At 38.7% G+C, this 18,951-nt stretch overlaps 1 protein-coding gene across 1 annotated transcript; it reads left to right on the forward strand.

The window, feature by feature from the left end:
- The first annotated feature begins 10,622 nt into the window (after positions 1 to 10,622).
- On the forward strand, positions 10,623 to 17,879 carry ABRA (actin binding Rho activating protein). Its single transcript, XM_005516965.3, has 2 exons — positions 10,623 to 11,436; positions 15,653 to 17,879. The coding sequence occupies exons 1-2, from the start codon at positions 10,691 to 10,693 to the stop codon at positions 16,128 to 16,130; spliced, it is 1,224 nt and encodes a 407-aa protein (XP_005517022.2). The 5' UTR covers positions 10,623 to 10,690; the 3' UTR covers positions 16,131 to 17,879.
- Positions 17,880 to 18,951: the final 1,072 nt, after the last annotated feature.

An 18,951-nucleotide genomic window follows, 5' to 3' on the forward strand; every position in this document is an offset into this window, starting at 1 on the left:
AAACATGAGCATAGATAGATGATACCAGTGTGTAGAGAGAGGTTATAGCTCTGCACTTACCCAGAAATTATCCACACTACTCATTAACAGGAGAACATTTCTGTCTGCTCCAGTAAGAAGGCTCTGGATCAAGGCTGGTATCTTAATCCTGTTATTATTTCTTCTGCAACCCTCAGTATCATGTTCAAAGTTAAAATAGTCACAAGGACCTTTGCTTCTTGTTCTGTCCTAGATTCACACAGGATGCAAAACTTTCAACACAATGTGAATTTGGCAGAGAAGATTGCTGTCTATTGCTGCAGAGCTGCACGTACTTCTTACAAATTCTCTCCAAGGAAGATACTGCATTTTCATTTACAGAAGTACCTGAACAACCTTGGATCAAGAGCTTTATTTTGATGAAAGATTTTGCCCAGAGAGGTTGTGGAGTCTCACTCACTAGAAATATTCAAGAACCTTCTGGATGCAATCTTGTGCCATGGACTCCAAGATGACCCTGTTTGAGCAGGGATGTTGGACCAGATGACCCACTGTGGTCCTTTCCAACCTAAGCACCATTTTTTTATTCTGTGATTCTGATTCAGTAATTAAAGTCCTTCAAGAATTAGGCATGAGTACAAATGTCTTATGGAAAATGCCCAGGATTATTCATGACTGTAAAGACAACTTTTTGTTAGAATGGAGTGGGTAGGAGTTAATTCACATTAACCTACAAAGATATTTCTAAAACTAACTTGTGATACATTGATGTTTCTCTGATTTTCAGTGTCACTGAGGTACTTCTAAAACTGCTGCCACTGCTATTCTCAAACACATTAAAGTTAGCAGCTGCCAAATGAGCAGGAGGAACATTTTCCAAAAATTTATGTAGTAAGATGTATCATGTGTTCCACGGGGAAAATCCATCCAACATTCAAAGAAATATTGATCATGTATTTAGATTTATTTGGGTGATTACACAGTGGCTATTTACCTTTGTGTTAATATGTGATATGTGCATTCATCACTGCCAACATTTAACTCTGTATCTCTAGCCTGGGCAGCCAGGAACCTTGAATTCCATTCCATGCCCTTCATCATCTGGTTTGTCCACACTTGTGCATGTCTTCCAGTCCCAATAACAAGGGCATTTCTGTAGCTCAAATAAAATAGAAGTTTTTTCATCATCTGATGGATCCCTTCATTGTACCAGATGAAAATCACTTATCTTGCCAGTGCACTCGCTAGTGGCATTGCAAGTCCCTGTGTAATAAGCCTTAATCAGCAGCAGTAGATGTAAGAATCTGATTTTTTCAGATTTCCCTGGATTTGAACTGCTTCCTGTACTAAAACATTAAATATTCTTAAAGTAAGACATCCAGTGTGGTTTTCATGTAGAAAAAAACAATTAAAATAAGAGAACTACAGCACTTTCATCTGTGTCTAATACTGCAACTTCCAAAAAGTACTGTTCCATAGATGGACTATAGTCTCTGGTCTGTTTCTAGTAGATCTAGAGGCAAATGCAAATATTGAAGCTGGAATGGTTCAGTACAGTAATTTACTGAAGATTAGATAAAGTTAGATAAAATTACGCTCAGTTATAGAAATCAAATCCTCCTTTAGATATTCTTCTGCATTGTTAATCTACTTTATTTACTACCAAGGATTATTCTCATAAACATTCCAAGAGTACAAATTCTCACTAGCAACAAAAGAAGGTCTTCCTCCCTTTGACCTCCTCAGCTGGCCAGTTGTTGGGGAGCCCTTCTCTGGCTGTCTGACTTTTCCCATGACACTCTTTAAAGACCTTCATTTCCTGGCACCCCTGCTCTGCTCTGGGTGCTGGGGGCAGGCAGTCTCCTGCAGCAGCTCTCAGCCTCCTGGCCTCTCCATGGATCCAGTCTCACTGGCATGGCACAATACAGGCAGGACTCCTGAGCAGCACCAGTGGGAGGAGCTGCTCAGGGAGCCAGAGCACTGAGCACACCATGGGAGAGCTGTCCAATCCATGGGAACACCGTGCACTCCATGGGGACACTCTGCACTCCATGGGAACACTGGGCACTCCTTGGGAGAGCTGAGCAATCCATGGGAACACTGGGCACTCCATGGGAACACTGGGCACTCCATGGGAGAGCTGAGCAATCCATGGGAACACTGGCACTCCATGGGAACACTGGGCACTCCATGGGAACACTGGGCACTCCATGGGAACACTGGGCACTCCATGGGAACACTGGGCACTCCATGGGAACGCTGGGAATTCCATGGAAGAACTGTATGCTCCATGGGAGAGGTGGATGGGCAGGAGCTTCCCCAAGGGTTCATCACAGCAAGGCCTCCCCCATGGAATCTCAGGAGGAAGTACCCTTGAAGTATCTTATAACAAATACCTCCTAAACAATGACAAGGAGAAATTTTCTTCCTATACCCAACTCTTAATTGCACTTTTAGTGTATACACAGATATACTTCCTGAGGATTCTTCCTAAACTGCAAACTGTGTGGAATACTGTATCCCTGGGGCTTGAGTAAACTTTATCCTTTTTATTATTCAACTCACAAAACTGGAGAGGCCTTAAAGAAGTACATACCCCTGCTTGGTACTTTGCCTCATACCAGCCTTGGCCTGTGGATTCCACTCACTGAAGTCCTTCTCATGTGATTCCCATGGGTTTCAAAGGTATGATGAGAAGATTTTATCTTTATTACATCTCTCCTACCATTCAAAATCTCCCAATCACTTTCTCCTTATTTCCTGAGTAAACCTGGAACTTTATAAATCACTATCTGAAGAGACATACCAGGAGGGAAATAAAGACCAATATTGATACAGTGCAGTAATTTCAACAACAAAAAAATTATTGGCAATTATATGGGTAAGAAAAGAGCAAAAATAGATTATTTTGAACTGATTTAAAATTCTGATATTGTTAATATATTGGGAAACCTGTTAAGCCCTTAGGGACAGATCCATTGACCTCTGCCACAAACCTTAACAGGTTCCACAGAGAAAAAAGAAAAATGCAATTGGCCCAAAATTTCTATATCTAGTCAAGTGATGTGAGTACCAAAACAGTCTTCAAATGTAAACACGTGTTTCTCCTTTATTTTTAGAAAAGAGCTAGAGAAGCTGAAGAAGCACTCTGGATTTCTGTGATGATACTGAATTTGTCAGTGTTCACTGAAATTCCAAGCCTACAAATTTCCCAGGTTATACAAGACTGGATTAATTCAGCAGTGACTAGTGACGTAGGGAAAGAGCTACGTAGGAAGGTCCAGGTCTCCAGTCCAGTGAGAGCTATAATCACTTTACTTGCCTGAGAAGCAAAACACTTCAAGCTGACCAGTCATATATTTTCAAATACCAAAAACCACCCTTGAAAATTCACCACCTCCTTAAATTTTCTGTGCTGAAATGGCTGACACCATTGTGAGGGATACTGACTTGGTTTAATCAAGCAAAGGGGATAAGGAAGTTGATTTTTCCCTCAAAATCAGTCAGTACACTGACTTGTATTTTGAGTCACAAAATCATTCACTGGATTAACAGGCATACCTGTCTCTGTGCTGAAGCATGAAGTAGCCACACAATTAGAAGATGAAGCTGATGACAAAAATGAGTAGATACTTGTCACTGCCTCCCAGAATGGTTCATTCCAGTTTGAGTGCTGCTACCAGCAATTAGGTATTCTTGTATCCAAGAGGAATGCATAGCTTGCTCCCATACTGCAAATCAAATGATGGGCAGTTTTAAATAATGACCTCAAGCTCTCACTCCTCTACTCTCACCTTCTTTTTAATCATGGCCCATTAATTACTCTTACATAATGTAAGAAGTAAGGCAGATGTCTGAAACATAGTTTTAAAATGAGGTAGGTGTGGAATTTAATCTTACGTGGTTTAGAAGCTTCTGATGAAAACTAGGCCCATCATTGGGTCTCAGCTCTTCACTGCCAGCTTCCTTGGCAATTGAAGCTTAGTCACGAGCCATGGAAACATCCATATGGCACTGTAAATATCACATGATCTCCCAGCAATTCCCATCACTCATTGCTTGACACCTAAAGTCAACGGGGCTCAGGCAAGCAGCTCCAGAGCGCAGCGCTCCCCTGGCAGCCTGGCCGCTGGACTTGCACTCAGTTAGAGACAGGCAAAGTCAGGGTCTGCCTGTGCTAACAACAACACAGCTGCATGCTGTTAGAGCAGCTGGTGGCTAAGTGAGAACTAATAAATAAGGGTCTGTCCTGCCTGTGGCAGCGGAATGTGATAGCGGGGGGAGCAGGCAGAGCCAACGGCACCCGCGAGAATTCATCTGCGTTACCCAAAGGTCAAGAATCACAGCCACAGCTTACAGCTTCAGCACACTGCCATCACCTTTAAAATCAGATCCCCCACACTGCAAGAAAAAACGCAGTGAATTAGTCAAGAGGATTTCTGCTTTTTACCATAACTACCTCCAAATCTGAGCCGTAACGTCAGTTGTTTGAAACAGTCCTTTGTGTCAGGATCTTTCAGGATGTGGAATAACAAAAGAGCTGAGCATGATTTTGACTGAGGCATTGAAAATATGCTAATTGCTTTAGCCAACTGATAGATTAAAACATAAATGCAGTATTTTCCTAATTCAAAGTATTTTCCTCAGTGAATATTAAAAATCTTCACAATAAGATCCCAAAGTTACACTGAGTCTTGTTTCCTGAGTTTTGAGACTGGTTCTGAATTACACTTTAAAGCAAATCATGAAATATTGCATTTATATTACATACAGACTCCATTTTTCTGGGTTATTTTCTTTTTTTTGTGTAGAGTTTTTGGCATTCAAATATATTTCCTAAAATTTTTGTCCATTTTCCACTCCATTCTCAAAAGATAATTTCAGAAACTAAGATTTTTTTTATTTTTTTTAAGTTGCAATACTTATAATGTAAAGACAGTAACTAGCAACTCTCTTAGAAGTTAAATGTAAATTTTCAATGATTCTTCCAAAAACCCATGGTAGGTCCACTATACATATCGAAGGCACAATTGTTTTATTCTTTTTATTGACAGATTTTAATATGCTAATAAGTATAGTAGACTGTAAAGATAATACAGGAGAACCAAGTGATGCACATGCAGTGATACCTGAAAGTAAATACACTTCAAACAGACTAGTGATAAAGCAAACACTTATAAATTGGTTCATTCAGGTCTAATTTGTACTGTTCTAATTAACTGGACACTGTCCCTGACAGGAATTTTTTTTTTTTTTAGAAGGGAAAATTCTATTTTCTTCTCACATTTGCCACCTTGAAATCTGAGAAATACCCAGTAGCAGAAACATGCAGTTAATATTACCCTGAAAAATAAAAGCCACAATGAATGGAAGCACTGCCTTGTTAATACCTAGAGGACACTGATTTTATTATACCTCTTATCTCTTGCTTGTAACATATTTTGACTATATAGAACTGTTCTTTTATTTATTTATTTTTGTTACCTGTGATTTTTATCTTGCAGATGTGTAAAATACATTTGTCATCTCTCACATTACATCCAGGTGTCTGATTTCAAGTTCTCCTATTCTGGTATGCCTCCCATCCATCTTGTATTGCAAAGTTATGTGAAGACTTTAAATTCCTCGTATCCAGTGTTCTTCTCAGATTTCAGTAGCAGAAAAAAGGCCATATTCTCAAAGCCATAAGACTGTTTCTAGGTAAACTTTAAACTAAGATATGTCAGCAAGTTGGAACTGCAAAATTTAATTACTTATAATATTACATAATTTTCTTATCAGAAAAGGATAACCATTCACTGGCAAATAGATATGATCAATATAAACTTGAATAGCAACATATTTGTAGATATTTTTCAAAGGCTATCTTGTTTAAATAATCTTCAGGAATTCCTTCACAATGCAAGTAGAATGAAATGCCTGATTTCCTGCAAGTTTTTGCTTACACTTTTAAATAAATGTGCCTTCATTACTGCTTTTTACTTGTTTATGTACATTTACTATAGATATTCAAATAAGAGATATATTTATGCTCAAAGGTAAAATGGGACTAAAAGCATGTGGTCTTACCTCTGCTTTCCTTTCCTGTATAAATTTGATTAAACTCGTATGGATTTCTTGCAGGTATCTGACTCCAAAAAAAGCTGCGGGCATTATGTGCAAAATTAGGAAAAGGCTGCCAAAGTGCTTTAAGGCTCCACGTCCCAGTCTTAGTTTTCATCTTCTGAAATGTGACGACAACTTTGGAGGAATAAAATATTCAAGACAGTGAAGAGTTTTGTCACTTGAGTAGCAGGGCTAGGGGTAGGGAACTTGAAGATACATGTGAACCCATCCTGAATTGTGTTTCTGTCAGCTCTAACAGCCAGGACTCTCTACCAGACTGCAGGGGAAAGTTATGCTGAACTCCCATCCTCAGCCAGTTGAAAATCTAAAGGGCTATTTTCTATTGCTTGTGTGGCTTGCATTTAAATTGGTCTCACCTGGAGGGAGAGGAGCTTTGGGGAGGTGCTCCAAAACTCACTCTCTGCAACTGCTGCTACTGGACAGTGTGTCTTCCCTCTCCCCCATTATCCTCCCACAACTAACAGTCTTTTAAGCCTTGGTTCTGACCAGACTTTTCTTGACAGTTTGCTGGATTTATTTTCTTCACATAGCAGTAATGCCATGATAGGTCATGGATAAGCCCTGATCTCTCATATAGTTGAATCCTGATGACAGATAATCAAATGCAGACTCAAAATTCCATGTAATTACACAGGGATCATTTCCCAGTAAAACACAATTTCAGATAAACAAAAAAGGTTGTGATGATATAGGATTCAAATATAAGAAACTGCACCAATGAATGCATAAACTGCTTTTAGTTAATGGCTGGACATGACCCAATTCAAAGGCTCAGGAGCATCCATTTCTTGTAGCTCAAACACCTGGACTGTCCGTGAAACTGCACACTGAATGAGACACAGTTGCTCACTGCAGTTGTTAGAAGGAATTTGTTTGACATGAACTCTAAAAATAAGGAAATCCCAAACTAACTCTTTTTACAGGTTTCCTGTGATGACTGGCAACCTATGATGTTTGACACAATGTACTTTAACTGTGTCACGGTGAAAAGAATTCCTGAGATTCCTGACAATGGCAGCTGGTTATACTTAAGAAAGAAACACATCTTGTTCTTGTTATTCACCACTAACTCTGGGGAGGAAGACAGCATCTTTCATACACTTACAATTGGTTCAAAATTAAATTCCTGGGAATCAAAACCACTGAGTAACTTATGTCAATGTCTGACAAGGTAAAGCAATGTATGAAGGATACAGTCCTACTTTTAAAATTAATCATCCTTAAACAAAACAAAAAAAATTTGATACTGGTCTTCCAGAGACTGTTAGTGTTCTACAGCAAAGAGAAAATTTAGGATTTTTAAATAGTTTGTAACTATCAGGGAAAAATCCATCTGGGAGGGAAAACAAAATCAAACCATCACACAACAAAAACATCCCAACTTTTACCTCTGACTTTGGCAACCCCTCAGCTGTACCTTCACAACTTTGGATTTGGGAAGTCAGAGGTATTATGTGAAATGCAGCAACCCACAAGCAGCAATAAGGTCTTAGGGACATGTGCAGACTTGTCTAAAGGTGTCAAAGAAATCAAATCCCAGAAGTGTAGGCAACCAGGGTCAAGGACAAAGGGAGTTTACAACTTCAGCATGTGTCAAGCTTGCTCATCAAAGTTAATACTTTCTCCAATTACCTTTTCTCCTATAGATCTTCTGCAAGAAATGGTCCCTCCACTATCAAGGATAGTTTCTGAATTTATGAAAGCCTGTGACAGTCACCCTCACCAAGCTGTGCTTGCTGTGCCTTTAGAGTCTATTTTGTGATCTTGTGATGTATGGAAGACACATAGAAAATGTGGTTCAGGTCCAGCCTGCCTAAAACATACCCGTGCCTTTAGGGCTGGCTGCTGGCTTGTGGAAGTAACAGCAGGCAGATTACATGCAGAAATGTAACAATAAAAATTTAAAAAAATGAAGTAATAAATTCTAGTCTTACTGCAGTAAAATATTTGAAAAGTAAACAACATACAAAGTATGAATATCACTGGATGATTTGGACATAATTTATAATTAACTTCTTGCTAGCAGCACCACCATATAAAATGAGACAACATCCAATACATTCAAGACAACATCGTTGTACACCCTAAAAGTAAGCATTATAAACATAGTTATTCTCAGAATAATTAAATCAAAGTTTCACAGGCACTTTGGGCAAGTTTGCGATAAGATTTCAACTAAATATAGTGACCAATTTTAACTAAACATTTGTTTAACATATTGTGCAATACAGATTTGATAGTAGTTTCGATCTGTAATCTTGGTATTTTTAATTAGTCTGTAACCTTTCAATGCCATTTATCTAAACTATGTAAGCATTAAGTCTGTAGGACTATGACCAGTATACCAAGGTAAAGTCTGTTAGAGAAAACCAGAAGTTTCTTTATTAACAACTTCTTTGAAATGTGCTGTAATTTCTAAACATTCCTCAGGAATGCAATTATTTTTCAGTGCCATGAATTTCAATAAAACTACTTGCAAATACTGTATGAGAGCAAAAATGTTCAAGAACTTCAAGAACAGTAGTAATAAACTGCAGTAATAAACTTGCAGTAATAGACTGAGCAGAGGCCTCTGATGGTAAAATACAGCCAGTTGACCAGACCAGATTGCCTAGACATTGGGGAGTACCTACTGCTGGTAGTTGTCTAGAGCAGGTGTATGCCAAATTACCACAGCAGGTAAAACAGGATCCAGGACACATGGAGGTGGAGCTGACCCTGCCTTATAACAGGAGTTTCTATTGTCCTTACACTCCAGGATTGTCCTTCCTTGGCCTTATCCCTTTTCTGTATTTAGCTTTCAGCTCATTCTAAAAGCCTCAGCCACTCTTATTCTCTAGAAAGCACACAGAATGACATAATGAACTTTTGTAATACTCCTAATCTGCGTGTGCATTATTTTCTCTCACTTGCCTCTTCCTTATGTTTTAGGGGGCCATGCACTCCGTGTGCATGCATGGACACGTGTAAATTCTAAGCTCAAGAAGGTCCCACTCCTGATTAACCTTAAAATGACCTCAAAATAAATGTTTGGTGACACACGCTCCCTAATCAAGTTGTATGGGTACATTTCACAATGTCATCTCACAGCTATGACGTGGTGGGCAATAGCTGAGACTGTACAGTACACAGAAGTGACACATTTCTTTCCAAAATAAAAGCATGAGTAAATATCTAATACCAACACTAACTTAAATTATGTCATCAGTTTGGAAGAGGAAATTGCTCCACAGATTAATGAGGAATTCTACATGGAAGTCAAAGGTATGATGTAAGTCTTATAGCATTAATCAAGAGCTAAATATGATCTGACCTACTTCAAACAGCCCAGCCTTTAAGAGAGAGAGAAGATAAAAAAACAGGCAGCGTATGAGAGTCCATATTTATCTCTGATGTAACACCAACAAATCCAACAGAATTCCTTGAAGTTCAGTGTGCCTCAGAGCACCACATGGCAAGTGCCATGGGTCATCCTGTAATCTGCAAGGTATGATGGATTGAAAAAGCAATGACATTTTCCATTCCTATTTAGGAAACATTATACTAAGAAATAAGATATCATGGGACGATATCTCAGAAAAGCATTTATTTCTATGCAACAATGGGTGCATCAATTCACTAGACAGTTTCACAAATTCAAATATGAACACACTCTAGGGAGTCCTCTGGAATGAACAAATCACAGGGTTTCCTAGAAAATCTGATTTTTTTTCTGCATTGTACACACTAAACATAATTATGCTGTACATAACTCTATTGAAAAAATGTGAGAAATTAAATTGGTTATATTCTATTTTCTCAAAACACTAAAACTTGGATATCAGTCATCCATCTGATCAAGTCAGACTAACTACTGATCCCCAGACATAGTGATTCCTTCTTCCTTAGTGCTGACACCAAACACGATAGTGTTCCCAGGCCCCCCTGAAGGTACGTTCTAAACAGAGAGACATTAATAGATAATGACTGGGAAGAGAACACATAAATAGCTTTTAAAAAATTAACAAACCTCGATTTCTTTGGACACATGAGCAATAATAAAAAGTATCTTTTTAGGAAGTACCTCTAAAAATTTCTCAGTCATAACTTGCTTCTGGCTTCACACTCCATGACATGGGCCACTATTTTCTTGTGATGACGAGGAGTGTCCTCTCTGGCCAAAATTCCTAGCCACTAACAGCCCTTCACATTTAGCATTTTCAGTCACTCTGATCAGGATCTCTAACCCAAGTGCTGCATTTCCAAAAGAACAAGACCCTTGCCAACAAACTGGGAATTCAGCAGTCCGGGGAAGGGGGGAACTAAAGGAGCTGTTACTTTCCCACTATTTCCAGCACAGGTCTGTGTCACACTGTTTGCATCATGCATCATTCATCTGCTGTGATGAAATGTAACCCTGCATTTTAAAAAAAGACCTCTGCAACAGTGAGGATACTATATCTTTGTGAGAAGCATTTCACATATTTTCCATGGGCATCAACTGCTCCTGTGACTATTTAAATCTCTGTGGCCCTCTTCAGAGGGCATTATTCACTTTAGGAAGTCCACTCAGAAGGTGCTGAGCATAAGAAGGGGAGAAGCCAGGATGGCAGCAGACAGCAACATGGCTCCTGAAGAAAAGCCGAGCACAGCTCCTGTGAAAAGGGCTGTCCACAAGATCCGAATGGCCAGCCAGGTCTTCAGCTTGGCACGAGGCTGGCAGCAGTGGGCATCTGACCACCATGTAAAGCAAGAGCAAGAGCCCTCTGGATGGGTCCCCACTGCAGTAAGCTCATCAGCTCAGCCTGTACAAGAAAGTTCCTTTGAAAAATGGCAAATTCCATCTGTCAAGAGGGACCAAGAAAAAGATGACGAAAAATCCTTAGCAAAGGAATCGGTGACAATAACAGATGCTGAAAAAAGATCCAGGGAATCGGATGAAGACCTCAAAACGTTCAGTATTAAAAGCAAAGAGGTGACCAAAACAGTCATTAGCAAAGCCTATGAACGAGGGGGTGATATCAGCCTCCTCAGTGAAAGATATGAGAACAACAGCAGTCCTGAGATGACCAAACTCAAAGAAGAATCAAGTGCTATTGACAAAATTCTTAGTGACAAATTACCTTCAGCCATTAGAAGGAAGTGTTCAAATGTGGTATCGGAGCTGACCAAGGGCTGGGAGAAGATGGAAGAGGACAAAGATGGGGACAAGGGAGAGCTGCTGCTTAAGTGTCGTGATGACAGCCTGGATGCCCAGGACAGTGGCTATGGGGAAGCAGAGGACAAGCTCGAGCAGGAAGACAGTGACCGGGAGGTGACAGCTGTGAGGATTAAACGGCCTGCCCCATCTCTGTGAGTAAATCATCATCTTCATTACATCAACACAAATGGCAGAGTGGTACAGCTTTCCATGAGGAAAATGGGAGGCGGGGGGAATAGTAGGAAGTAGTCAAAGATAAACTATTACTCTTGACTTAGAAGAAATTAATCAAAATTCAGGAGACCTTTCACATATCACTCTGTGCTTAAGCAGTTAACAATACTGGACTATATATCTACTACAAAATGTCAGGAAGTTATACTTGGGAGGTGTTAAATATATTTAATTTTCACACTGGACTTACCAGTTCATCAAAATAACTACTTACTTCTTAAGTAGTAAGTAGTTAAGTAAGTACTTCTGAAGTACTCTTCAGCCCATATTTCAGAATCACAAATTTAACCTCATCAGAAACTTTCAGCTATTCATTTATTTCAGCAAATGCTGTCTAAATCAATATATTTGACAAGTAATATTTCCAAGTACTTATTCATTATTTTGCTTAGTATAAATTGTAAATATTTTCACGAGCAATTTGAAGAAAATGTCCCAAATTAATGTTAGAGGAATTACTTTCACATTCTTCTTACCAAAAGTTAGGTTCACTGCTTCTCTTTGGAAACTTTCCATGTATTTGGAATTCACCAGTTCAAAGAAAGGAAAATTACACAATATCTTGGACTCCAAGTTCACACCATATGTCAATCACATTTTCAAAAATTAGAAACTGGATCAGCACTAATGATGATTAAAATGCCAGAACAGACTTTGTGATCCCTGTGCAGAGAGGCAGGCAGGCTGTATCATGGTCACTGTTTTGGTTTTACACCTCACTACTGATGAACGTGAGCCATTAGACTGTGACTAACACAGTTATGGATTTCAACCACACAGTATCTTTAAGCACAGCTATCTGAATACACACCCAGAACTATTTTAACTATTCAGATGGGATTAGAATGATGCTTTGCTGTACAGCTGAGAAGTCAGCTCCTGTAAGAAGAAAATGGTTAATGGCTCAAGTGAAAAAAGCTACCCAGTAACGCAGGGTTTGAAAGTTTGTGGTACCTGCTTTTGGCAAGGACTGTGTGCACCATCCTTTCATGGAGGACTTCAAACCAAAGATTCCAAATATACAGTGGAAAAAGGATACATTTGCAGCACTTATCTGTAAACAACACCAATTAAAATAATTTTCTCAGTTTCAAATGTCATAGGAGAAACAGATAAACTGTCTAGCTTCTGTTAAACTTTTCTTATATTTTCCTTGTATGTGTAATTTTGGTGCTGTTACCTTGAAAAAAGATTGATTAGCTATATTTACTGTGGTCCAAATGATTGAAATAATACTGTCTATGTTACTTACAGCTTTTCCTTCCACTCAAATCGGACGCAAAAATAATTTTCTGCACTTATAGTGCTGCTATCAGTACTTGTCAAATTATTCATTTTTAAAAAAATATTTTACAGCCTCAGAATATAACATTTCAGCCTGCTACCTTTATGAACATTTCAATGTGGTTTAATCTTCTTCAAAAAAGCTACACAGTTATTAAAACATATCTCCCATTTTCCTCTCCATATTCCAGGAAAAAAGCATCAGTGCAAGTATTTTGTTTTCCTCACATCAGCACCTTCATTATTTCCAGCTTCACTACTTACTGGAATAAGGTTGCTTCCTTAGTAGAAGACCTGTTGACTCCTACTGACATAAGAGACACTATTCTGTTCCTGCTTAGGAACAAAAAAGAAGCAAAAAATGGAATATGAAACTCAAAATATTAAAACGGGATTCATACCTTTCCCCTACAGACAGAACCAGGGTGAATATGTGATACAGACACTATTTGCCTAGAAGGTCGGAATGCAATTAGAATGATAATTCTGGTTAACAGGTTAACTTAGTTGATTGTTGCATGTAAAGCACTTCTTAGAGTGGGTAAAAGTTCAAAACCTTCACTTTGGATTCACAATCCTTTGTGTAGGTGCAGTAGAAACATGAAAAAAATTATATGTGTACACAATTAATGTTTTAAACTTGTCATTAAGCTAAAGAATGCCCAAAAAAGTACTTCTTCAACTGAAAATGGTTAAAAATTTCAAGCTGCATTTAAAAAGTAAGTTTTTTTCCAAGCCCATGTGAGGCATGACAAAAGCAAAAGAATAGATAAGATGGTTTTCTCAGCCGCTGAGGAGATGATTTGGATGACGGAGGCAATAATAATATTCTGCTAGAAAGGAAAATGAGTTTCAGTAGAAAAAAGGAGGGAATATATTCTAGACAGTTAAATTAAAGCAAGTGACAAAGACTGCACAGCTTTCTGCTGTCTCACTCCTCTCCACTCAACCTGGGGAACCAAAGCTCTAGGACTTTCTCAGAGGTCATAGTCTCTGGAGAGAAGGGAAAGCAGCTGGTTATGGCTGAGGAATGAGCCCTCCATGACAACATCTACTCATAAACTCAGCACTGAGACTGATGGCGTCACTTCTTCAAGGCAATTTTGATTCACTTAGGATGTTTTTTCCCCCGGACTTAACTGACAGCTTCCCACATGAAGAGCTAGTGAAGCAATCTGAGCTTCAGCTGGAGTTCAGACTGTGCTGGCACAGGGTTTCTGTGACCTCTGGGATAGCCATAGGCTTCAGGAGATGAATTCCTTTGCATAGTCAAACTCTGTGTCCACAGTTCCTCTGGACAATGAAGGTACAATTCAGGCAAAGGGACAAAGGATCACAGCTTTCCCTTTCTCTATATGACAACAGCTTATATAGAGGAGCATTTGATTTACTGTCAGGAAACCAAACTGGCTAGATTTACCCCATTAGTATATTTTAATGCTTTCCTGCCAACACCTACCTGTTAGTCGTTTACACAAAATTCCAGGTACAGACATGGTGCCTACTCTCAGGATGCTCTGTAGTCACACCACAGAAGAAAGGTGCACTTACTTGGCATCTCAGTATGCTCAGTCCTTCTGATGGTTTTTCACCAAATTGATAGGGAAGAGTATTTTGGAGCTTTTTAAACATAGTTCCTCAATACAGTTCCTACAGTCTTAGGGCAACTCCACAGCTAATAAAGTAGCGCAGGTCTCCTAGTTATTTTTCTATCCCTGGCACTAGGTGTTTGCAGTTCTCACCTTAGCATAGCCCTGGCCAATACTGGCATCTTTCTGGCGCACCAATCTGAACTGGGAACATCTCTATGACTCCTATTCTCTATTTCAACTAGCTTAGTAGAAAACAAAGGAATCTCCAAACAGCAAGGGAACAGAATTTCCTGCAACTTTGCAGCACTGTGTACTGTTTGCTAAGTGCATTTTGATTCTCCAGTGTTAGCATTCAGCTGACATTACTGGGGAGGTTTCAGAGCAGCCTTTTGGGGAGTAAAATATTAGAAAACAAATTACTTTGACACAGCCACAGCACAGCACAGTCCCAAGCTGAGCCCTGTATATACACATTGGCAGGACGAGGACAGCACAAGGACTAGCTCAGACTATCTATAGCTCCCACACAACATGTGAGATTGGCCACGAGAGGATAGAATATCTGCCTGGAGTCATCCAGAACTATTGCACACTAAAAAAAAAAAAAAAATATTTGAAGGTCTGTCCTTATCCTTTGTTCTTGACACTTTCAGGCTTCTACTCTACCCATGAGAATGTGAATTTTGGACTGCAATATTTGTTTAGAACCATATTCCAAATACAGAAGCATAAACAGAGCTACTGCACTCAATCACTCAAGTAGCTTTCTGTTGTTGCTATAATCATTGACATTTGTTACAGTGGACAGATTTTTCTAGGCACTACTCTCTAGTTTTCAGCCAGGTCATACACCTACAGTGAACAGCATCTCTAACCTCAGGGCATGCACACTTCAGGCAGGCAGGAACGGGGAACTGTGTGACTGACCAGAAGTACAGAAAGTGCAGGTAATCAGCAACGTACTGTTTTGCTCCCTTACAGAATTAAGTCATTCTGGGGCAGAGTTTGTCAAAACGGCCTCAGATTGGGCTGGAAGGTGGTAGTATAGACAGGATAAAGCTGTGATCACAGAACTTGCCTTTGAGTGCAAATTGAATGTGGGTGAACAGGCCCTAGAAGTGGTGAACTCGTGCCACCTGGTGGATTCCAGCTCGTCCCAAGAACAGAGTAACCCAGTCACAGCTGAGACCAGTGAACAGCAGAACTGCATCAGGAAAGGAGGAGATGCAAAACTCAGGTGTGTTTCTGTGTCTTTCAGCGCCAGCCGGCTGAGCGAGGAGGCGCGGAGCAACGCGCGCAGGAAATGCAGCGCCGTGCACAGCCTCAAGGACAGGTGGCAGGAATGGGCCGACCAACACATCGTAACGCAGAAGCTGAACCCCTTCAGCGAGGAGTTCGACCACGAGCTGGCCATGTCCACGCGCCTGCACAAAGGAGATGAAGGATACGGCCACCCAAAGGAGGGAACCAAAACTGCTGAGAGAGCCAAGAGAGCTGAGGCCCACATCCACCGGGAGATCAGGGACATGTGCTTCATCATTGAATCCATGGCCAAGCCACGGCCCGACGGAAAGATCCAAGTCACTTTTGGGGAACTCTTTGACAGATACGTTCGTATTTCAGATAAGGTTGTTGGGATTCTGATGAGAGCCAGGAAACATGGGCTGGTGGACTTTGAAGGAGAAATGTTATGGCAAGGAAGAGATGATAATGTCATAATTACTTTATTAAAATAAGTTAGGCTATAACCAGAACAACTTTTGGAAAACTGTTCTCCCTTGCTATTAGCATTTGCACATTTTTGAATATGAGATTCCCCCGTTCACCACATAGAAAACAGTATTTCTTGAAATATGTATTTTATAACTAGTGCATAACCCAAACATCTGAATGGACTTCATTTTGTATCAGAAGTGCTTGCAGGACAATTAAGTTAATTACTACCTGGAAAATAAGGAGAAAAATCTATATAGAATACGAGCAGCTGATGATAAAAGCCCATAGAAATATAAACACCTAAAAACTAATTCCAACTTCTTGTTACATTAAGATATTCCCAGCCTTTTTAAACTGGAATATCAGGAATATGAAAGATGCCAGATCAGAAGCTGAATGACAATATAAACTCAGAGAAAGTTTTTGATCTGAAGTATGGTCTTGTGCATGCACTTCCTAATTAATTGATATGAATAAAAGTAAAATTACCTATTTTAATACAGAATCAAGGACATCACATTTGTTTTCTTTTGAAGCACAATATGTAACTATTACTACAGTATTATCTTGTTGATACAACTGTTGACACAGCTTTCTCTTACATATCATATAAAAAAATCCTTTTTATAAATGGGTTTTTATATATTCATTGTATTTATATAACTATTTTAGATTGTTTCATATTTAAACTTATGGAGGTTGGAATGTAATGAATAAAAAAGTTTTGATTAAATAGCTACTTAAAAAGTACCTTCTATGCATCATTGTGCAATGTCTCATCTGATTGTCTATGCAAAAATCGTTGTTATAAATACAGGGAAAAATAATACGTAACATAAAAACTAGCCAGGTACTTGTACTTTTGTATACAGCAAAAAAGGTGACTAACATCATTATTTTCCATTCTGAAATGTACCTCTGTGAGAAAAGGCACTCATAACTTTGAGGAAAATATTTTTCCACATTACACAGAAATGCTGACCTAATTTTATACCACTTGCCATTCCAATGTCACTGAAATTATGTACTTCAGTCCAGCTGATGCTAACGAGGACTAAATGCTAATGAACTAATAATACTAATACTTAAAATCGTATTATTCATAAATCTGAGAACTCTGTCAGATCTCTGCTAGTTACTGGATTAGAGAGGTCAGTTTCTCTACTACTGTAAAAATTGATGTCCTGGTAAAATGTATATACTTCACATGAAAAGCATTTGTTTCAGAGAAGATGTCTGGGCAAGTAATGAAAAAGAAGTGTTTTTTTTCCCCTTAAGATTCTTTCAAACTGAAAGAGCAAATATCTTCTTACAGAAGTACAGGTGTATTAATGTCTTGTTTCTGATAGAACAAATATTGCTGTCTTAATTATGAGTACAGGTACTCCACTTTGAAGCTTCAATATACAAATAAACCAAATATTTTATAACTTAATGATAGAAGAACCGACTACTACATCTATTCTAAATCTATGTAAATCATGAATACTTTAAACATAGTTATATTATGTGACTCTAGGGAAGAAAAAATAAATTGTAAGATGGAATCAGTGGAGCTTATTTAATGTTTTCTTGAGATCTCTTAGACTACTCAAGTTGACGTACAAAACTGATGTCTTAGTGTAATACTTACATATCGTAATTTTTACCTGCATATTAACTTATTCTTTACATCTCTATATAATGACTTTTTATAGCTGTATAAATTGTCTTGACAAAATTTTGTTGTCAAAGGAACACATGAAGTATAAATAAAACCTTTATTATTTCTTCGGTTTTTCTCCCACATACTAGAAAACAAATATGTGTGCATATTCAGTGAAGTAAAATATCAGTAAGTTGCTTCAAAATACAAGCACATTCTCCTTTTGACCAGCTGTTAAAATATTTCCTGTGAAGGTTTCTCTGTCCAAAGCACCAGAAAAAGATTTCAGAGTACACGGCAACAGACCTCGTACAAAACACCTGTATGAAGAATATACACTAAAGGCATTTAAGTGTTAAGTGAATTACACATTTCTGCTCATGAGAATTCTCATCCTACCACAGGAAAATACAGGAGCTTTAACAATGTAATCACTACTATGTATCATCACCTCAGTGATTAGTAGCTCACTTCAAGGAACTTAAGCCTCCCATTCAGTCATCCCAGTGTTAAAATCTATGCAAAATAAATCTAATCCCCAACTTTTTCCTATTTTCTCCCTCAAACAATTTTATTTCCAATCAGATGAGAAAACCATGTGACATAACTAGTATTTTTGCTCATCCTACCCTCCACTATTTACCTTTGAGAAGGCAGTATCACGCAAAACCTAATTTCTGAAAATAATTTACCATTTTTTTGAAAATAAATAATAAATATTGATGTAAGTTATGGTGTATGGAAGCATTTCATGTAGGCTATACATTTATAACAATTTTTTACATTAAGTTGTGTGACAAATTTATCCATGGTGTGAGAGATAATAAATCTGACCTCATTAAAAAACAACCAAACAGAAGTACTCCCTGAATTACCCACCCTAACTCTCCTACTATACTGTGTTGCACTCCTGTGAAACTAGCACAAATTTAAATATTCTAAGTAGAGAGAAGATAAAGGTCGAATCCAACTTGATTAAAGCAGTCGCTACAAATTTTTATTTAAGACCTGCTTTCCTAGTTCTGACTTGCTTTGAAATAAAACCCTTAACCTTTGAGACAATGAGAAACTCTCAGCTACTCTCATGGTAGCTCATAGTTGCACATTAGTTTCTTAAATACTGTATTCACTCCCAAAATGTTTTACCCGAAACGGAGCTCCTGAACTCTCCTGTCTGAAGCTAGTGTTGCTTTTGC

This window comes from Pseudopodoces humilis, chromosome 1 (genome assembly GCF_049639895.1).
Source record: "Pseudopodoces humilis isolate 2021_Gansu_Grassland_sample_001 chromosome 1, ASM4963989v1, whole genome shotgun sequence".
In the NCBI taxonomy this organism is placed as follows: Eukaryota; Metazoa; Chordata; class Aves; order Passeriformes; family Paridae; genus Pseudopodoces; species Pseudopodoces humilis.